This window comes from Pagrus major, chromosome 23, assembly GCF_040436345.1.
Source record: "Pagrus major chromosome 23, Pma_NU_1.0".
NCBI classification, from domain to species: Eukaryota; Metazoa; Chordata; class Actinopteri; order Spariformes; family Sparidae; genus Pagrus; species Pagrus major.
The window spans coordinates 29,014,193-29,034,250 of NC_133237.1; the positions used below are offsets into that span (position 1 = coordinate 29,014,193).

At 46.3% G+C, this 20,058-nt stretch overlaps 1 protein-coding gene across 1 annotated transcript; it reads right to left on the reverse strand.

The window, feature by feature from the left end:
- Positions 1 to 876: 876 nt before the first annotated feature.
- Positions 877 to 19,310, reverse strand: crhr1 (corticotropin releasing hormone receptor 1). Its single transcript, XM_073495087.1, has 10 exons — positions 19,234 to 19,310; positions 9,628 to 9,734; positions 6,799 to 6,919; positions 6,062 to 6,215; positions 5,889 to 5,949; positions 5,663 to 5,735; positions 4,910 to 4,995; positions 4,512 to 4,650; positions 1,137 to 1,178; positions 877 to 1,017 (listed from the first exon to the last, which is right to left on the reverse strand). The coding sequence occupies exons 1-10, from the start codon at positions 19,234 to 19,236 to the stop codon at positions 877 to 879; spliced, it is 927 nt and encodes a 308-aa protein (XP_073351188.1). The 5' UTR covers positions 19,237 to 19,310.
- Positions 19,311 to 20,058: the final 748 nt, after the last annotated feature.

Below are 20,058 nucleotides of genomic sequence, written 5' to 3' on the forward strand. Positions count from 1 at the left end.
CAGTCATGTTGAACTGTTTCAGGAGCAACAGATATTGATCAGATATTGATCAGAGGACCTGTTCAGTGTGTTGGAGCGCCCCCTGGTGGCAGCCCAACTCTGGTGTGTTCATGTTGCGTTCAGGAGCTTCAGCTGTAACTACGGAGCTTCTGATTGGTGGACAGTTTTAACTTTTATATTGTGGATCAGTTGAAGGAAAAACATTTGTTTTCTTCTCACATTGTTAACAGGAAGTGGACTGATCGTGTGTGTGTGTGTGTGTGTGTGTGTGTGTGAGTGTGAGTGTGAGTGTGTGTGTGAGTGTGAGTGTGAGTGTGTGTGTGTGTGTGAGTGTGAGTGTGTGTGAGTGTGAGTGTGTGTGTGTGTGTGTGAGTGTGTGTGTGTGTGTGTGTGTGAGTGTGTGTGTGTGTGTGAGTGTGAGTGTGTGTGTGTGTGTGTGAGTGTGTGTGTGTGAGTGTGTGTGTGTGTGAGTGTGTGTGAGTGTGTGTGTGTGTGTGTGTGTGTGTGTGCATGTGTGCTGTTAGCTCTGTTAAAAGAGAGAAAGCTGGTTATCAATATTACAATAGAGACAAATATAGCTGATCAATAACACTAATCAATAAATAAACTTGATTACAGATCATGAACACAGTCCAGCTGCCTGACATCACGACTGCCTGTGACTTTGTGGAAGCAGCTGATTGGTCGAGTCCAGTGATTGGTCATCACAAGAAGAGGGGCAGGGCCAGGCAGAGTCTCCCTCTGATTGGCTCCACAAATCTGTGCCCAGCACTGTGATTGGCTAGTCTGATCTGATCCATTGGTTGTTGTTACCAGGTCCTGACTCTGATTGGCTGACTGGACTGACATCACAGCCTGTGATTGGATGAGAGTGTGTCAGAGGTTGGAGGACTGTTTGATGCTGTGGAAGGACACTCTGCTCGGTGACGTCGGCAGTGAAGTGGCGCGCACCGCCCGGCTGCGGAACGAGCTGCGGTCCTGCCAACGAATCCAACGCTTCCTGACTGCCGACCGCACCTGCACACAGACAGACAGGTAGAGACGCTAACGTATGACATCAGCATATAAAATATAAAGGTTCCGGGTGTGGAAGTCTGAGGAACCTGTTCAAGATCCCAGAACAGGAGATCATTTACCTCACTGTTGAGGAAACAGTAGAACACCGAGACGAAGAAGCCCTGCAGAGACACAGAGGACCAGAGTTAGCTGCTTACTGTGCTAACAGGCTGCTAACTGTGTTACCAGGCTGTTAACTGTGCTAACAGGCTGCTTACTGTGCTAACAGGCTGCTTACTGTGCTAACAGGCTGCTAACTGTGTTACCAGGCTGTTAACTGTGCTAACAGGCTGCTTACTGTGCTAACAGGCTGCTAACAGTGTTACCAGGCTGCTAACAGTGTTAAGATAGATAACTTTATTAATCAAGAGGGGAAATTAGGTTATCACAGCAGCAGGTACATTCAAGTACAAATACAATCAAAATACAAGGGCAGATATAGAAACAATAAAGTACTATATACAATAAAATGCTGAAGTACTTATAAAATAAAATAAAATACTGAGGTAAATAAAATATAAGGTGCAGTTTTATTTACAGTAATAGTAATTTAAGATTATTTGTGCGTTGTAAAGTCTGATGGCAGCAGGTTGAATGATTTCCTGTGCCGTTCCTTTAGGCAGCAGGTTGAATGAGTCTGTTGCTTGTCCAGAGTTTTGTGGAGGGGGTGAGAGACATTGTCCATGATAGCCTGCAGTTCTGCCAGCATCCTGTCCTCCACCACCTCCTCCGGGGTGACGAGCTCAGAGCCAACAACAGACTCTGTCTTCTTGATGAGTTTGTTCAGTCTGTTGGCGTCCTTCGCTTTGATGCCTGCACCCCAGGACACCACAGCCAAGAAGATGGTGCTCGCAACAACAGACTGATGGAACATCTGGAGCATCCAGTTGCAGACATTAAGGACCTGAGCCTCCTCAGGAAGTAAAGCCGGCTCAGGCCCTTCTTGTAAACTGCCTCCGTGTTTGTAGACCACTCCAGTTTATTGTCCAGCACCACACCCAGGTCTTTGTTTGAGTCCACAATGTCAACATCTTTCACACCAATGCAGACTGGAGAGAGCGAGGGCTGGTTCCTCCTGAAGTCCACCACCATCTCTTTCGTCTTCACCACGTTCAGCTGCAGGTGGTTCTCCCCACACAACTTAACAAAACTGTCGACCAGGTCCCTGAACTCACCCTCCCTCCTGCCCTCTACACGCCCCACAATGGCCATGTCATCAGAGAATTCATCAGATGACACGACTCAGTGCGGTACTTAAAGTCTGCAGTGTAGCTGGTGAAGAGGAAGGGAGACAGCACAGTTCTGTAATCTCACAAACTGCGGTCTGCCTGTCAGATAGTCATCGACCCATCTTTAAAATTTGCATACAGCAGATCTATTGTCTTATTTTCCCGTGTAGTGCATTTTACAAACTGGCGAAACGTTGGGAGTGTTGATGGGAGATGTGGTTGGAGTCACCTGTGATGGTGATGAAGGCTCTGGGGTATTTCGTCTGAAGTCCCGCGTTCACCGCGTGGATGACATCACACGCTGCTTCTATGTTCCCAGATGGTGGAATGTAAACAGTGATGGTGATGATGACACTAGTAGAATCCCATGGAATATAATATGGAGGAAGTCCGATGGCGATGACCTCGATGTCCGAGCTGCAGACGCACTTTCACAGAGATGTGACCGGGGTGACACCACCTGTTGTTAACGAGCACAGCGAGCCCTCCTCCTTTTTTCTTGCCACTTGCGGTGGTGTCTCTGTCGGCTCGGGCCGTTTGGAAGCCGGGGATGGTGGCGTTGGAGTCCAGTATCTGCTCGTGTAGCCACGTTTCCGTGAAACACATAATACTGGACACTCTGAACTCCCTCTGAGTCCTGGCGAGCGCTTCTAGTTCGTCCATGTTATTAGCCAGGGACCTTACATTTCCCATAATAACTGCAGGGATGCAGGGTTTAACCTTCCTACTCTTCCTTCTCCGTTGAACACCCGCCTTGCAGCCTTTCGTCTCCTCCTTAGCTCCTCCGGTATTGTGGCTCTCTCCCCGGCTAAGAGGGTTAGGGGCCTTGGGGCAATCAGCTGGTCGCAGTTGTAAACAATGCCGGCTGTATTGCAGGCATGGCTTTCAGTCATCAGGAGAGACCCAAGTACGAAAAAAGTTAAAAGAAGGTATCCAAACCGATGAAAAGAATCTTGATGTGTGGATAATGTATAAATCCACAGCGCAGTGTCCAGTTATGAAAGAAAAACGAGCTAAAAACACAATAAAAACTCAATAAAAACTAGGAAGTACCGAGAGCTGCTACGATGTACAAATCTACTTGCCATTACAACCTAATGATTCAGACTCCCTGTAGCCCTTATTTAACTGCTTGAGTGATCTAAAAACCTGGCTGGATCTGAACTTCCTCTGTCTTAATGAAAACAAAACAGAAGTTGTTGTCTTGGTCATCCTGATCGGCTGGATGGCTGTGCTGGCACTTTTGGCCCTCTTTGGTCCTACGTTCGACCATTTACTAGAAATTTGGGCGTGATTATTGACAGTGCTTTCAAGCTTGACAAGCAAATCAGTTCTGTTGTCAAAACCAGCTTTTTCCAGCTCAGACTATTAGCCAGAGTTAAGCCGTATCTGCCCCTTAAAGACTTTGAAACAGTCATACACGCATTTGTAACGACTCAACTTGATTACTGCAAATCTTTGTATGTGGGTCTGAATCAGTCCTCTTAATAGACTACAGCTGGTGCAAAATGCTGCTGCTCGGCTTTTAACTAAGACCAGAAAGCATGAGCACATCACTCCAGTTTTAGCTTCTCTCCACTGGCTTCCTGTCCGCTTCAGAATTGAATTGAATTTTAAGGTTTTATTGTTTGTTTTTAAGGTTTTAAATGGCTTGGCACCTCCATATCTATGTGAGCTTATCAACATTTACTCTCCAGTTAAAGCTCTGAGGTCGTCCTCTCTGATGGCTCTCAATGTCCCAAGAGCCAAACTGAAGAGTAAAGGTGACCGAGCATGTTCAGTGGCTGCTCCTAAATTGTGGAACTCTTTGCCTCTGCAAATTAAAACTGCTCGGACCACCGAAACATTCAAGACATTGCTAAAATCCTACCTTTTCTCACTGGCTTTTAATTCTAGTTAGACATGGACATCTTGCCTCCACATACTGTTGTTTTGTGTCCCCTGTTTGTTTGATGTATCTACTTGTATTGTAAATTCCTAAACCTGTAAAGCACTTTGGTCAACTTTGGTTGTTTTTAAATGTGCTATATAAATAAATTCAACCTTGACCTTGGCCACTAGCACTGTGCCATCTTGACAGGCTCCTAACTGTGTTACCATGCTGCTGACTAGGCTAACAGGCTTCTAACTGTGCTAACAGGCTTCTAATAGTGCTAACAGTGATAATAATGAATCTCAGTGCTGTCTGTTTGTGGATGTGATGGAGGTTAACCCTAACAGACGCACCTGAAAGGACTCCAGAATGGAGTTAAAGTAGATGAAGACAATCTGAGCAACTTTGTCTTCTCCTCCAGGATTCACAAAGAACAGCATGTAGGTGATTCCTAACAGAGGCAGTAGCACCAGAGTCGCCTTCACCGCCTTCCTGCAGGAACAACATCATCAGAGACGACACTCAACATGTGACTGACAGAGAAGACACAGGTGCGTCACAGCACAGAGGTGTGTCATGACGCTGTATCCTGTAAGGTCTTTGACAACGTCTCAGACAGGTTTTAGTTCAGATACGTTTCTCCACAAATCCTCCAACAGTTTCTGACTGTTGATGAAGTCTCTCTGTGTCCTCAGTCAGTGGTGACTTGGCGTGTTTACCTGTCTACTCACCTGTTTAAAGGTATTCGTACCTGTACTGGATGGTCTCTGAGGTGGTTGACGCCCTCAGCTTGGTCATCAGGATCCGAACGATGTTGAACAGGAAGACAAAATTAATCTGAAAAGAAGAAGAGATGAACTCACAGCAGTGTGTTTAAAGTCAGTTTGACTGTGTTAGATTTAAACCAACTAACCAACCAACCAACAACCAACTAACCAACCAACCAACCAACCAACAACCAACCAACCAACCAACCAACCAACCAACCAACCAACCAACCAACCAACCGACCGACCAACCTTCCAACAACCAACAACCAACCTTCCAATAACCAACAACCAACCTTCCAACAACCAACAACCAACCTTCCAACAACCAACAACCAACCTTCCAATAACCAACAACCAACCATTTGTATTTAAGGTGGATCGGGTGTCTTTAAGGTGGACGGGGTGTCTTTAAGGTGGACGGGCTGTATTTAAGGTGAACGGGGTGTATTTAAGGTGGACGAGCTGTATTTAAGGTGGACGGGGTGTATTTAAGGTGGACGGGCTGTATTTAAGGTGGACGAGGTGTCTTTAAGGTGGATGGGCTGTATTTAAGGTGGATAGGACGTCTTTAAGGTGGACGGGCTGTATTTAAGGTGGACGAGGTGTCTTTAAGGTGGATGGGCTATATTTAAGGTGGATAGGATGTCTTTAAGGTGGACGGGCTGTATTTAAGGTGGACGGGGTGTATTTAAGGTGGGCAGGCTGTATTTAACGTGGACTGAGCAGGTTCTTACCAGCAGGACCAGGATCATGGGCCCTTGGTAGATGTAGTCCGTGTAAACTCCGGCTCTCTTTCCAAACCAGCACCTGTCAATCAAAACACAACCATAAATCAGATTGCTCCTCCTTTCTGATTGGCTGTCAGGTGTCAGTTCAACCTCTGTTCAGAGCTACCTGCAGGTAACCATAGCAACAGGTGACCACCTGTAGAGACAATAACAGACTGATCATGTGACTCACTTCTCGTTGTCGTAGTAAAGTTTTCCAAAGGCCCACGCCACGATGATTGGGAACGGAATACCTGCGGACAGACAGACAGGAGGACAGACAGGTTACCTGACAGGTGGACTGACGGATGGACAGACAGGTGGACAGACAGGTAGACAGACAGGTGGACTGACAGGTGGACTGACCCCAGCCGATGCAGATGAACATCCACTTCCTGAGCTTGTCGGTTGAGTACGTGAGGACGACGGCCGTGTGAAGATAACAACCTTCACCAAACATCCAGAAGAAGTTCGTCACATGGAAATAATTATAACCTGCTGTGACCAACCTGCACCACACCTGAGGAGGAGGAGCAGAGGAGGAGGAGGAGAGGAGGAGGAGGACGAGAGGAGGAGGAGCAGAGGAGGAGGAGGAGGTGGAGGAGGAGGGGAGGAGGAGGAGGTGGAGAGGAGGAGGAGAAACAAAGAGTTTACTTCTCTCTGTGTTTTGTTGCCATGGTCACCAGTAAAAAACAAATAAGATGGTGTGACGTCAGCGTGATGTCACAGCTATATTTTAGTCTTAGGAGGTGGTCAATGCAGACCGTCTCCATGGTAACCAGTCAGTGAGTAGAGCAGGTGTTTCCACAGGTGACACCTCAACCTGCCAATCATCCAATCACAGGCCGACAGAAACCCGTGCAGTCTGAACGTGCAGCCTCAGTGTGACGTCAGTGTGGAGTGGGACGTAAACTGGGAGATGAAGAAGAAGTTCTGCATCAGAGTGATGGCGGTGGAGCACACCATCAGCTGGCGTCCGCGTTACATCTTGGTGTAAAGTTGCCCCGTTAACCCTGTTTGCTGTGTTTTTATTGGTCGGACTCTCCTCACTTCTGACCTCTGATTGGACCTGAAAGTGTCAGAGTTGCTCCAGATGTTGTTACCTGGTTGCTCTCAGTAACAGCTGGGTTCATGGTCAGCTGGACGATGAACCAGGTGGCGTTCCTGAGGATGAACGCTGAGATCAGATTCCAGTGGATGATGTTCCTCAGACAGCGAATACTCCTGCAACACACACACACACACACACACACACACACACACACACACACACACACACACACACACACACACACACACACACAGTTTACCTGTAATGGTGTGTCGTGTACATTACAACCAATGTCTCTGTTGTTGGTTCTGATTCTTTTCACGAGAGACGACAGTGCATCATATTTTCAGTGAAAACATTGTCAAAGCGCCGGCACCAGACTGAAGACAGGTTGTAGCGACATGTCTAAAAGCTGCTGTGTTGCATTTTTCACGTCAAACAATAAAAAATCTCAATAGTTCTGACTTTTATTTTCTTCCCCAAAGAACAAAGGACAGTAAGAGAAGAGATCTGAGGCTTCAGGTCGTCCACAGAGAGGATGAAATGGTGTCCGTCTGTGTGTAACTACAGTTTTTACTATGAAAAATGAGGGCCAACCTCAAAACAGCTGTTTTTACAATGGAGTTTGGTTGAGCAGTGTGTCGGTGGACAGAGCTCCAGGAGAAACAGAACCCTAACCCTAAGCTAACGTCTGCTTCAGGCTTTTAATGTCATAACGTGTCCTGTTGAAGAAAACGTGTGAATTCTTTAATTATCTTCTTTCCTGTTGTTGCAGTGAAACATGGAGGAAATGTGTCTAAATGTGCATCGTGTGCTGCTGCTGTTCGTTTATGACCTGTGAATTTATTTATTTCTCTATTTGGACGAGCAACTTCATGCTCGATCTGTTTTCACTTCCTCGTCCTCAGCAGAAAAAGCTTGATGGCAGCTCTGAACGTGACTCTGCACTCACTGTCTCTTTGAAGTGTTTCTAAGATGACTTGTAATGATTTGTAAGAACGACCTCCACAGCAGCCTGCTCAAACTTTCTGACGTGTTTGAAAAGAAATCTGCAGACATGAAGCTGCTGATGGTCGATAGACTGAAAGTAAAACACCTGCTGAAACAGACACTGACTCGTCTGGACTTGGTGTCCTCTGACCCTCCTGTCTCACAGCATCAGGCAGGAGAGTTGTTGGGTTTACAGCTGTAACATAAAGATGATGTCACAGGGAGCTGATGATGATGTTAGTGAGGCGACAAACATCTTTATTGATAAAAACTACGACAAAAAACGAGTACAGATGAAGATAAACATGCAGGAAGCATTAACACAGAAGTTAGAAATAAAGTCACGTGAATCTGTTTTCAAGAATTTAGTGTTTGAAAAGAAATAAAACATTTAAAAACACAAAACACAAAAATAGAAACAAGTCTGTTGGACCGAAGCTTCGTTTCATCTCTAATCCTGCTGTGTGATCCTTAATCCTCCAACAATGACTGGACATGACCCAACACACACACACACACACACACACACACACACACACACACACACACTAACACTAACACACACACACTAACACACACACACTAACACACACACACACACACACTAACACTAACACACACACACACTAACACACACACTAACACTAACACACACGCACACACACACACACACACTAACACACACACACACTAACACTAACACACACACTAACACACCCACACACACTAACACTAACACTAACACACACACTAACACACACACAGACACACACTAACACTAACACACACACACACACACACACACACACTAACACACACACACACACACACACTAACACACACACACTAACACACACACACACACACTAACACTAACACACACACACACTAACACTAACACACACACACACACACACACTAACACACACACACACACACACACTAACACACACACACTAACACACACACACTAACACACACACACACACACTAACACTAACACACACACACACTAACACACACACTAACACACACGCACACACACACACACACACTAACACACACACTAACACTAACACACACACACTAACACTAACACACACGCACTAACACTAACACACACACACTAACACTAACACACACGCACTAACACACACACACACACACACACACACACACACTAACACACACACACTAATACACACACACACACACACTAACACGCACACACACACACACACACTAACACACACACTAACACTAACACACACACACTAACACTAACACACACGCACTAACACTAACACACACACACTAACACTAACACACACACACACACACACACACACACACTAACACACACACACTAATACACACACACACACACTAACACACACACACACACACTAACACACACACACTAATACACACACACACACACACACACACTAACACACACACACACACACCCACACACACTAACACTAACACTAACACACACACTAACACACACACAGACACACACTAACACACACTAACACACACACACACATACACACACACACTAACTCCACACTGTTGAGGATCAAGGGGTGAGACAGGATCCGGATGGTTCAGGTTCATCAGAGTCTCAATATTTTTCTTTCATCTTATTCAAATCCATTCAAATATCAGCTGAGCTCTGAGACGACAGTGCAGGTAAAGGTGTGTTTCACACTTTGAGAAATACACAGTGTGTTTTTGTCTCGTCGGAGTTTAGAGTCCGGAAAAGGCGAACAAACCGACTGTTAACTTCCTGAGTGTGAGACAAGTCAAGTTACTGCTGTCATTGTGTCCCCGAGCATCCAGCCTCCAATCATTGACCTGTTGAGCAGACAGACAGGCAGATTACCTGAGTCTCATGAAGAGTGTGAAGGCGAGCAGCAGAGCTCCCAGAGAGATGCAGTGACCCAGGTAGTTGATGATGACAGCAACCTGATAATGGACTTTACTCTTCCTCTAACACACATAAACACACAGGAAACACATAGAAACACACAGGAAACAACCAGAAACACACAGGAAACACATAGAAACATGGGAAACACACAGGAAACACACAAGAAACACATAGAAACACACAGGAAACACATAGAAACACACAGGAAACACACAAGAAACACACAGGAAACAGAAGCAGTTACTTTAGTTTGTCTGCACAACATTAAACTATTAAAGTAAACACAATGACACAAATTTGAAGCAAACAGTCATCATAACTTCAAAGTAAAAGCATGGTGCGGTCAAGAGATGTCTGAAACTTTTTATTTAAATCTCTGAGGAAACAGGAGTGAGGAGTGACATTCAAATAGGAGCAGTTCTGAGAGAAACTCAACAACATTTAAAGCTGTTTAAAAAGCTGCTGTCAGATTTCTACAACTAGTCCTCACACCTCTACGATTAGACCTCAGACCTCAACGATTAGTCCTCAGACCTCAAGGACTAGTCCTCACACCCCTAGTCTTGGACTGTCCTCTGGACTCCATTGAGGAGGTGGGTGAGAGGAAGATGTTAGCCAAGCTGACATCAATTATGGACAACCCCTCTCACCCCCTACACGAGACTGTGGGGGCCTTAAGCAGCTCCTTCAGCAACAGATTACTTCACCCACGGTGTAAAAAGGATGCTACCGCAGGTCATTCATTCCAACTGCTGTCAGTCTGTTCAACACCAATACCCTTAATGTAGCACCATAAGCACCTACTTATCTTGCACTACTTACCACTTCTACCTCTGCCATCTTGTGCAATTATCCTGTGCAATAATACCATTTTTATTATTTTTTATATTTTTTATATTTATATTTTCTTTTTCTTATTTAAATCCTTTTTAGTATGTTTAAGTCTACTTGTTTAATGTCCCTTGTAATTATTGTATGTCTGTCTACCTGCTCGTGTACTTATTGTATGTCTGTCTACCTGCTAATGTCACAAGTGAATTTCCCCGATGTGGGATGAATAAAAGTCTAAAGTCTCTACGACTAATCCTCACACCTCTACGCCTAGTCCCAAACCTCTACACCTAGTCCCAGACCTCTACGACTAGTCCCAGACCTCTACGATTAGTCCTCAGACCTATACGACTAGTCCTCACACCTCTAATACTAGTCCTCACACCTCTACCACTTGTCCCAGACCTCTACGACTTGTCCTCACACCTTTACGACTTGTCCTCACACCTCTAAGACTAGTCCTCACACCTCTAAGGCTAGTCCCAGACCTCTACCACTTGTCCCAGACCTCTACAACTAGTCCTCACACCCCTACGACTAGTCCCACACCTCCACAACTAGTCCCACACCTCTACGACTAGTCCTCACACCTCGACGACTAGTCCCACACCTCCACAACTAGTCCCACACCTCTACGACTAGTCCTCACACCTCGAAGACTAGTTCTCACACCTCTACGACTTGTCCCACACCTCTAAGACTAGTCCCAGACCTTTCCGACTAGTCCCACACCTCCACAACTAGTCCCACACCTCTACGACTAGTCCTCACACCTCCACGACTAGTCCCACACCTCCACGACTAGTCCCACACCTCTACGACTAGTCCTCACACCTCCACGACTAGTCCTCACACCTCTACGACTCGTCCCACACCTCTAAGACTAGTCCCAGACCTCTGCGACTAGACTTTAGACTTTTATTCATCCCACATCGGGGAAATTCACTTGTGACAGTAGCAGGTAGACAGACATACAATAAGTACAAGAGCAGGTAGACAGACATACAATAAGTACAAGAACATTAAAAAAGTAGACTTAAAAAATACTAAAAAAGATTTGAATAAGAGAAAGAAAAAATATAAAATATAAAATATGAAATATAAATATAAATATTGCACAAGATGGCGGAGGTAGAAGTGGTAGGTAGTGCAAGATAAGTAGGTGCTTATGGTGCTACAGTAAGGGTATTGGTGTTGAACAGTCTGACAGCAGTTGGAATGAATGACCTGCGGTAGCATCCTTTTTACACTGTGGGTGAAGCAGTCTGTTGCTGAAGGAGCTGCTTAAGGCCCCCACAGTCTCATGTAGGGGGTGAGAGGGGTTGTACATAATTAATGTCAGCTTGGCTAACATCCTCCTCTCACCCACCTTCTCAATGGAGTCCAGAGGACAGTCCAAGACTGAGCCAGCCCTTTTGACCAGCGTATTGAGTCTCTTCCTGTCCCTCTCTGAGCTTCCACAGCCCCAGCAGACCACAGCGTAGAAGATAGCCGATACTACCACAGAGTCAAAAAAAGTTTTTAACAGTGTCCTGCACACACCAAAGGACCTCAGTCTCCTCAACAGATGGAGATGACTTTGGCCCTTCTTGTACAGGACATCTGTGTTGTGTGTCCAGTCCAGTTTGTTGTTTATGTGAACACCCAGGTATTTGTACTCCTCCACAATCTCAATGTCCAAACCCTGGATGTTCACCGGTGCGGTTTGAGGAGCCTTCCTCCTGAAATCGATCACCACCTCCTTTGTCTTGCTGGCGTTGATGCTCAGGTGGTTCAGTTCACACCAGGCGACAAAGTTGGTGATGACCTTCCTATAGTCCAAATCGTTCCCCACTGCCACACGTGCAATGATGGCTGTATCGTCGGAAAACTCCTGGCGGTGGCAGCTGTCCGTGTTATAACTGAAGTCTGATGTGCAGAGTATGAAGAGGAAAGGAGAGAGCACTGTACCCTGTGGAGCTCCCGTGCTGCAGACTACCACATCAGACACACAGTCACGGAGCCTCACATACTGCGGTCTGTATGTGAGGTAGTCGGTGGTCCATGCAGCCAGGTGGCAGTCAACTCCAGCTCCTTCCAGTTTCCCCCTGAGCAGTGATGGTTGGATTGTGTTGAAAGCACTGGAGAAGTCAAAAAACATGACTCTCACAGTGCTCCCGGTGCTCTCCAGGTGTGAAAGTGACCTGTGCAGCAGGTAGATGACAGCGTTTTCCACACCAATGCCAAGTCGATAAGCAAATTGCAGGGGGTCCATCTCGCTGTTCACCAGGTGTCGAAGGTGGGTGAGAACAATCCTCTCTATGTTCTTCATATGGTTAGAGGTCAAAGCCACTGGCCTGAAGTGGTTGGGCTCCCTGGGGTGCGCAGTCTTTGGGACAGGAACCACGCACAATGTTTTCCACAGGAGTGGAACTCTCTCCAGACTGAGGCTTAGGTTGAAAATGTGCAGGAGTATTCCACAGAGCTGATCTGCACAGTCCTTCAGCAGTCTGGAGTTGATGCCATCAGGGCCAGTAGCCTTCCTCGCCTTGGTCCTCCTCAGCTCCTTCCTCACTTGATCAGCTGTTATGGAGAGGCTGGGGGTGTAGGTGGGACCCTGGAGTGACTCCTGTTGAGAGAGGTCGGAGGTGGGGTGTGTGGATCATTCAGGCAGGGAGTGGAGGTGGGTGGCGTGGTGTGGGGGTGTCAGAGGTGTACTGGAGGGAGAGGCGGGGGGGGTTGGTGTGACAGCACAGTAAGGTCTGAGCTCTGGTGTGTGGGGGAGGGAGAAGAGGCACAGTCGAATCTGTTAAAAAACAGATTCAACTCATTCGCCCAGTCCTGGTCTCCAGATTCAGGGCCCCTCCCGCTGTCCTTTGTGTGGCCAGAAATGGTTTTCAGACCTCTCCAGACCTATCTGGTGTTGCTCCCCTTGAGGCGCTTCTCCAGCTTCCTCCTGTAGCTGTCTTTACCTCTCCTTATCCCCCATTTCAGCTCCTTCTGCACTCTCCTCAGCTCCTCCTTGTCCCCAGATTTGAAAACCCTCTTCTGTTCATTAAGCAGGGCTTTTAGCTGTGGGGTCACCCAGGGTTTATTGTTGGGGAAACACCGTACCTTCCTGGTAGGCAGTGTTTTCCACGCAGAAATTTATGTAGTCCGTGATGCAGGTTGTCAGGCTGTCGATGTCATCCCTGAGGTTCACACAACCCAGTCTGTGGTGTCGAAACAGTCCCTCAGTGCAATACTGGTCTCCTCAGACCAGCTCTTTACATACTTTTTGATGGGTGGTTGTTTGTTCACCATAGGTATGTATGCAGGGGACAGATGAACCAGGTTGTGATCAGAACGGCCCAGTGGGGGGAGGAGTGAAGAGGTGTATGCGCCCTTGGTGTTCACATACATTAGATCCAAAGTTTTATTGTCTCTGGTGTGGCATTTCACTACTGGGTGAAGGTAGGGAGAGTGGAAGACAGGGAAGCGTGATTGAAGTCACCGGAGATGAGGAGGAGGGACTGGGGGTGCAATGTCTGAAGCTGTTATACAACAGTGTGTAAGGTCTCACAGGCTGCAGCCACATCGGCTGATGGGGGAATGTACAAAGTTACCGCGATAACGTGCGAGAATTCCCTCGGGAGGTAATATGACCGGATGCTAACCACTAGCAGTTCAGTGTCTCTACTGCAGTACTGTTCCTTCACCCTGATGTGTCCCGGGTTACACCATCTGTCATTCACAAACATCGCTATGCCCGCTCCTTTCCTCTTACCGCTCTCCTTTGCTTTCCTATCCACTCTCACGAGTTGAAATCCGCCCAGAGTGACGTGTGAGTCCGGTGAAAGTTCATTCAGCCAAGTCTCTGTAAAACACATGCTACACTCCCGGTACTCCCTCTGCAGCCTGGTTAGTGCTGTTAGCTCCTCCATCTTATTAGGGAGGGATCTTACGTTCCCCATAATAACAGGCGGTATACACGGTTTATACTGTCTTTTCTTCTCCCGGCGCTTCGTTCCAGCTCTGCATCCCCTTCTCCTTCTCTTTAATTCCACTGGGATCTCCGGTCTTTCCACGGGGAGTACCTTCGTGTTGCACAGTGCTAACAGCTGCTCCCGAGAGTAAACGGTGGAGCCATGGCTGAAAGGGTCTGCTGATGCCGACTTAAAAAGTCCCAGAAAGAAAAATAGACAAATGCATAGTCTCAGGAGTTGTACATCCATAGGTGCACACTTCCTACTGAGACTAGCAGAGAAAAAAACATGAGAAAAGTACAAAAACACACTAAACCACAGAAAAACACTCAGAGCTACTGTAACTAGCTGCCACTCGTGCGGCGCCATCTTACATCTAAGACGAGTCCTCAGATCTCTACAACTAGTCCTCACACCTCTAAGACTAGTCCTCACACCTCTATAACTAGCCCAGAGACGTCTACAACTGGTTCTCACACCTCTACGACTAGTCCCAGACCTCTACGACTAGTCCCAGACATCTACAACTAGTCCTCACACATCTACGACTAGTCCCAGACCTCTATGACTAGTCCTCACACCTCTATGACTAGTCCTCACACCTCTAAGACTAGTCCCAGACCTCTACAACTAGTCCCACACCTCTACGACTAGTTATCAGACCTCTACGGCTATTCCTCACACCTCTATGACTAGTCCTCACACCTCTACGACTAGTCCTCAGACCTGTATAACTAGTCCTCAGACCTGTGTGACTAGTCAGACTAATTTATCATTTTTAACTGTGTTCAAAGTTGGTTCTTAAAGTATCGTTGACTTTGTTAGAGTTGCTGTATTAACTTGCCATAATGTGTGTGTACAGGGTTAGGGATAGAAATGGTGTCAAAACATGTAAACATAACGACAAAGGACGAGTCTTAAGAATCGCAGTGTGTCCTGTGATAAGTCATATTTATGAACATTTCTTTTATACTCTGTTTACTCTAAACATACACAAACACACACACACACACACACACACACACACACCAAACACCTTTCTCTCTTATTAATTACGGCTCTATGACTGGCCGGCAGCCAACTCCACTGTCCAATCGGTGGAGAGCAGGAAAGAGGCGACAGATTCTCTCAGCGGGAAACAAAGAGAGAGACACTGACTGTGTTACATGACAGAACATATGGACACACACACACACATACACACACATACACATACACACCTCACTGAGGGTCCAGATGGTTCACACTGATCTCTCTGGACGTCAACATTCACACTGACGTTTTATCAGTCACTCATCCATTCACACTCATCTCTGATTGGCTCAGGCTTGTTTGTTTTTGGGTTTATTTATTTGATTGTGTGTGTGTGTGTGTGTGTGTGTGTGTGTGTGTGTTTCCCAGATGCACTGAGCTGGTTATGTTGCAGCTGAAGTAGTTTTTTCCTCAGAAACATACAAATATGTGGACATGGAAGTGGAGGGATTTCTCCTGTGAGGCAGGTTAAACTCACCATCATCATCACCATCACCATCATCACCATCACCACCACCATCATCATCACCACCATCACCATCATCACCATCATTACCATCATCACCATCACCACCACCATCATCATCATCATCACCATCACCACCACCACCATCATCATCATCATCATCATCACTATCACCATCATCACCACCACCACCACCATCATCACCATCATCAACATCACCATCATCACCATCACCACCACCATCATCATCATCATCACCATCACCACCACCACCATCATCATCATCATCATCATCACTATCACCATCATCACCACCACCACCACCATCATCACCATCATCAACATCATCATCATCATCATCACCATCACCACCATCACCATCACCATCATCATCATCATCATCATCATCATCATCATCACCACCATCGTCATCATCATCTTCACCATCATCACCACCATCACCATCACCACCACCATCATCATCATCATCATCATCATCTTCACCATCATCACCATCATCACCATCATCACCACCACCATCATCATCATCATCATCATCATCTTCACCATCACCACCACCAACACCACCATCATCACCATCATCATCATCATCATCATCATCTTCACCATCATCACCATCACCATCACCACCACCAACACCACCATCATCACCATCATCATCATCATCATCATCATCTTCACCAACACCACCATCATCACCACCATCATCATCATCATCATCATCATCAGAATCCTGCACAGACTGCTGTGAACATTTCTTCGAACTCCAGAGACCTGCTGAGCTGGTTGACTTTCTGCACAGAGGAACGGTTAACGTACTTCTGAAACTGGTCCCTCTAACTCTGAAACTGGTCCCTCTACCTCTGAAACTAGTCCCTCTAACTCTGAAACTGGTCCCTCTACCTCTGAAACTAGTCCCTCTACCTCTGAAACTGGTCCCTCTACCTCTGAAACTAGTCCCTCTACCTCTGAAACTAGTTCCTCTACCTCTGAAACTGGTCCCTCTACCTCTGAAACTAGTTCCTCTACCTCTGAAACTGGTCCCTCTACCTCTGAAACTAGTTCCTCTACCTCTGAAACTGGTCCCTCTACCCCTGAAACTGGTCCCTCTACCTCTGAAACTGGTCCCTCTACCTCTGAAACTAGTCCCTCTACCTCTGAAACTGGTCCCTCTACCTCTGAAACTGGTCCCTCTACCTCTGAAACTGGTCCCTCTACCTCTGAAACTAGTCCCTCTACCTCTGAAACTAGTCCCTCTACCTCTGAAACTGGTCCCTCTACCTCTGAAACTGGTCCCTCTACCTCTGAAACTAGTCCCTCTAACTCTAGTCTCTACCTACCTCTATAAACCCTTTGAGCTCTGAGTTGAACATCGATTCTTCATGGTGGTAGTTCTGGTTAGTTTAAGGATGACCTTCATCAGTAAGAAGTTAGGACAGACAGATAGACAGACAGACAGATAAGCAGGCAGACAGGCAGGCAGACAAGCAGACAGACAGGCAGGCAGACAGGCAGGCAGACAGGTGGTACAAAGTGGTTTCAGGTCAACAAACAGAACAAATATGTGCCCTCTGAGTGTGTGTGATCTATTATAGATGCCAGTATCAGAAAAACATATTATCACCCAATACACTGTAGGTGTTAACTTCTACACACACGCACGCACGCACGCACGCACGCACGCACGCACACACACACACACACACACTCCTAAAAGTGTTTTCTTGTCTGATGTGTCTCTGAGGACATACGTGTGCTCTGTCAGGACTCCAAAGTCTTTTCATCTTTAAAGAGGAACTAAAGACTAAATCCACTTTCTAAAGTCAGTCAGTTGTAAGTGGAGTCCTGGAGAGTCTGTTCACTGTGACGGCTGATATTTGTCCTGTGACGGCTGATCTTTGTCCTGTGACGGCTGATATTTGTCCTGTGACGGCTGATATTTGTCCTGTGACGGCTGATATTTGTCCTGTGACGGCTGATATTTGTCCTGTGACGGCTGATCTTTGTCCTGTGACGGCTGATATTTGTCCTGTGACGGCTGATCTTTGTCCTGTGACGGCTGATCTTTGTCCTGTGACGGCTGATATTTGTCCTGTGACGGCTGATCTTTGTCCTGTGACGGCTGATATTTGTCCTGTGACGGCTTATATTTGTCCTGTGACGGCTGATATTTGTCCTGTGACGGCTGATATTTGTCCTGTGACGGCTGATATTTGTCCTGTGACGGCTGATATTTGTCCTGTGACGGCTGATATTTGTCCTGTGACGGCTTATATTTGTCCTGTGACGGCTGATATTTGTCCTGTGACGGCTGATCTTAGTCCTGTGACGGCTGATATTTGTCCTGTGACGGCTGATCTTTGTCCTGTGACGGCTGATCTTTGTCCTGTGACGGCTGATATTTGTCCTGTGACGGCTGATCTTTGTCCTGTGACGGCTGATCTTTGTCCTGTGACGGCTGATATTTGTCCTGTGACGGCTGATCTTTGTCCTGTGACGGCTGATATTTGTCCTGTGACGGCTGATATTTGTCCTGTGACGGCTGATTTTTGTCCTGTGACGGCTGATATTTGTCCTGTGACGGCTGATATTTGTCCTGTGACGGCTGATTTTTGTCCTGTGACGGCTGATAGTTGTCCTGTGACGGCTGATATTTGTCCTGTGACGGCCACAAATTCAAAAATCAAATCAAATCTTACAGAACGATCTTCAACAAAGTGTTTGGTCTGATGAAATGTGAAACGACGTGTCAGGTTTCTTTTTGACGACTGAAAATGTTTTACTTTTTTCTCTCTCACCTGGCCCCAAAACAATTTGACTTCAGACAAATATTAAATCATTTTCCATATTTAAAGAGTTCAGATTGAGTCGATATGAGTGTGTCGATGTGTGTGTGTTGATGTGTGTGTGTTGATGTGTGTGTGTTGATGTGTGTGTGTTGATGTGTGTGTGTCGATGTGTGTGTCGATGTGAGTGTGTTGATGTGTGTGTGTTGATGTGTGTGTGTTGATGTGTGTGTGTCGATGTGTGTGTGTTGATGTGTGTGTGTTGATGTGTGTGTGTTGATGTGTGTGTGTTGATGTGTGTGTGTCGATATGTGTGTCGATGTGAGTGTGTTGATGTGTGTGTGTCGATGTGTGTGTGTTGATGTGTGTGTGTCGATGTGTGTGTCGATGTGAGTGTGTTGATGTGTGTGTGTCGATGTGTGTGTGTTGATGTGTGTGTGTTAATGTGTGTTGATGTGTGTGTGTTGATGAGTCTCACCATGACGATGATCTCGGTGCACTGACTGTAGTTTCCTCGAGGAGCCCAGCTGCCGTTCGACTGACACTCTCTGTACACCCGGTCTGAACACACACACACACACACACACACACACACACACACACACACACACAGGGATGATGGTCATTATATAACATTTGCTCAGATAACAGCTGTGTAGTTGAGGATATCAGACTGAAATACGTATCGTATCGGATATCGGACTGAAACAGACCAGCTGATCAGTTTTTTTAGTTAACATTGGCAATCAATCGATACTTGGAAAGTCAAAGACAAAGTTAATAGAGAGCTTCGGGGATGATGTTTGATTATAGCTAACTGAAGTTACCATCACTCTGGTTCTGTGGGATTATCACAGAAGATAATCTGTGTGTCAAACACAAGTTTCTGATCCTTACAGGTTCTGTTCATCCAGATAATCTCCACAGATGAACTCCACTCTGATGTTTGAAGTGTAAATTAAATGTGTAGCAGTAAAAAGCTAATGCTAGCCTACAAACAGACGACATCACGGTCACATGACTTAAAGGAATAGTTCACTCTAGAAGGAAATTCAGTCATTATGGACTCACCCACATGCTGATGAGAAGTCCGGTGTAGTTTCTTATTCCTCAGAGTGCAGCTGGAGACCCGCGGGGTTCCCTCCTGCAGCAATAATCCATGTAACAGGTGTAAATGGCGTCCGAGATGAAAAGGTCCATAACACTACACAAAAACTTTGTAATATTCCTCCATACTGCTCGTCCGCTGCAATCCAAGTGTCCTGAAGTGCCGACATCCAGAGTTTACTGACAACAACGTCAT

Coding starts and splice junctions, on each gene's coding strand:
- crhr1 (XM_073495087.1), bottom strand. Junction 5,736..5,888: donor CTTTACTACGACAACGAGAA/GTGAGTCACATG, acceptor TTTGATTGACAG/GTGCTGGTTTGGAAAGAGAG. Junction 4,651..4,909: donor TCAGAGACCATCCAGTACAG/GTACGAATACCT, acceptor TTGTTCCTGCAG/GAAGGCGGTGAAGGCGACTC.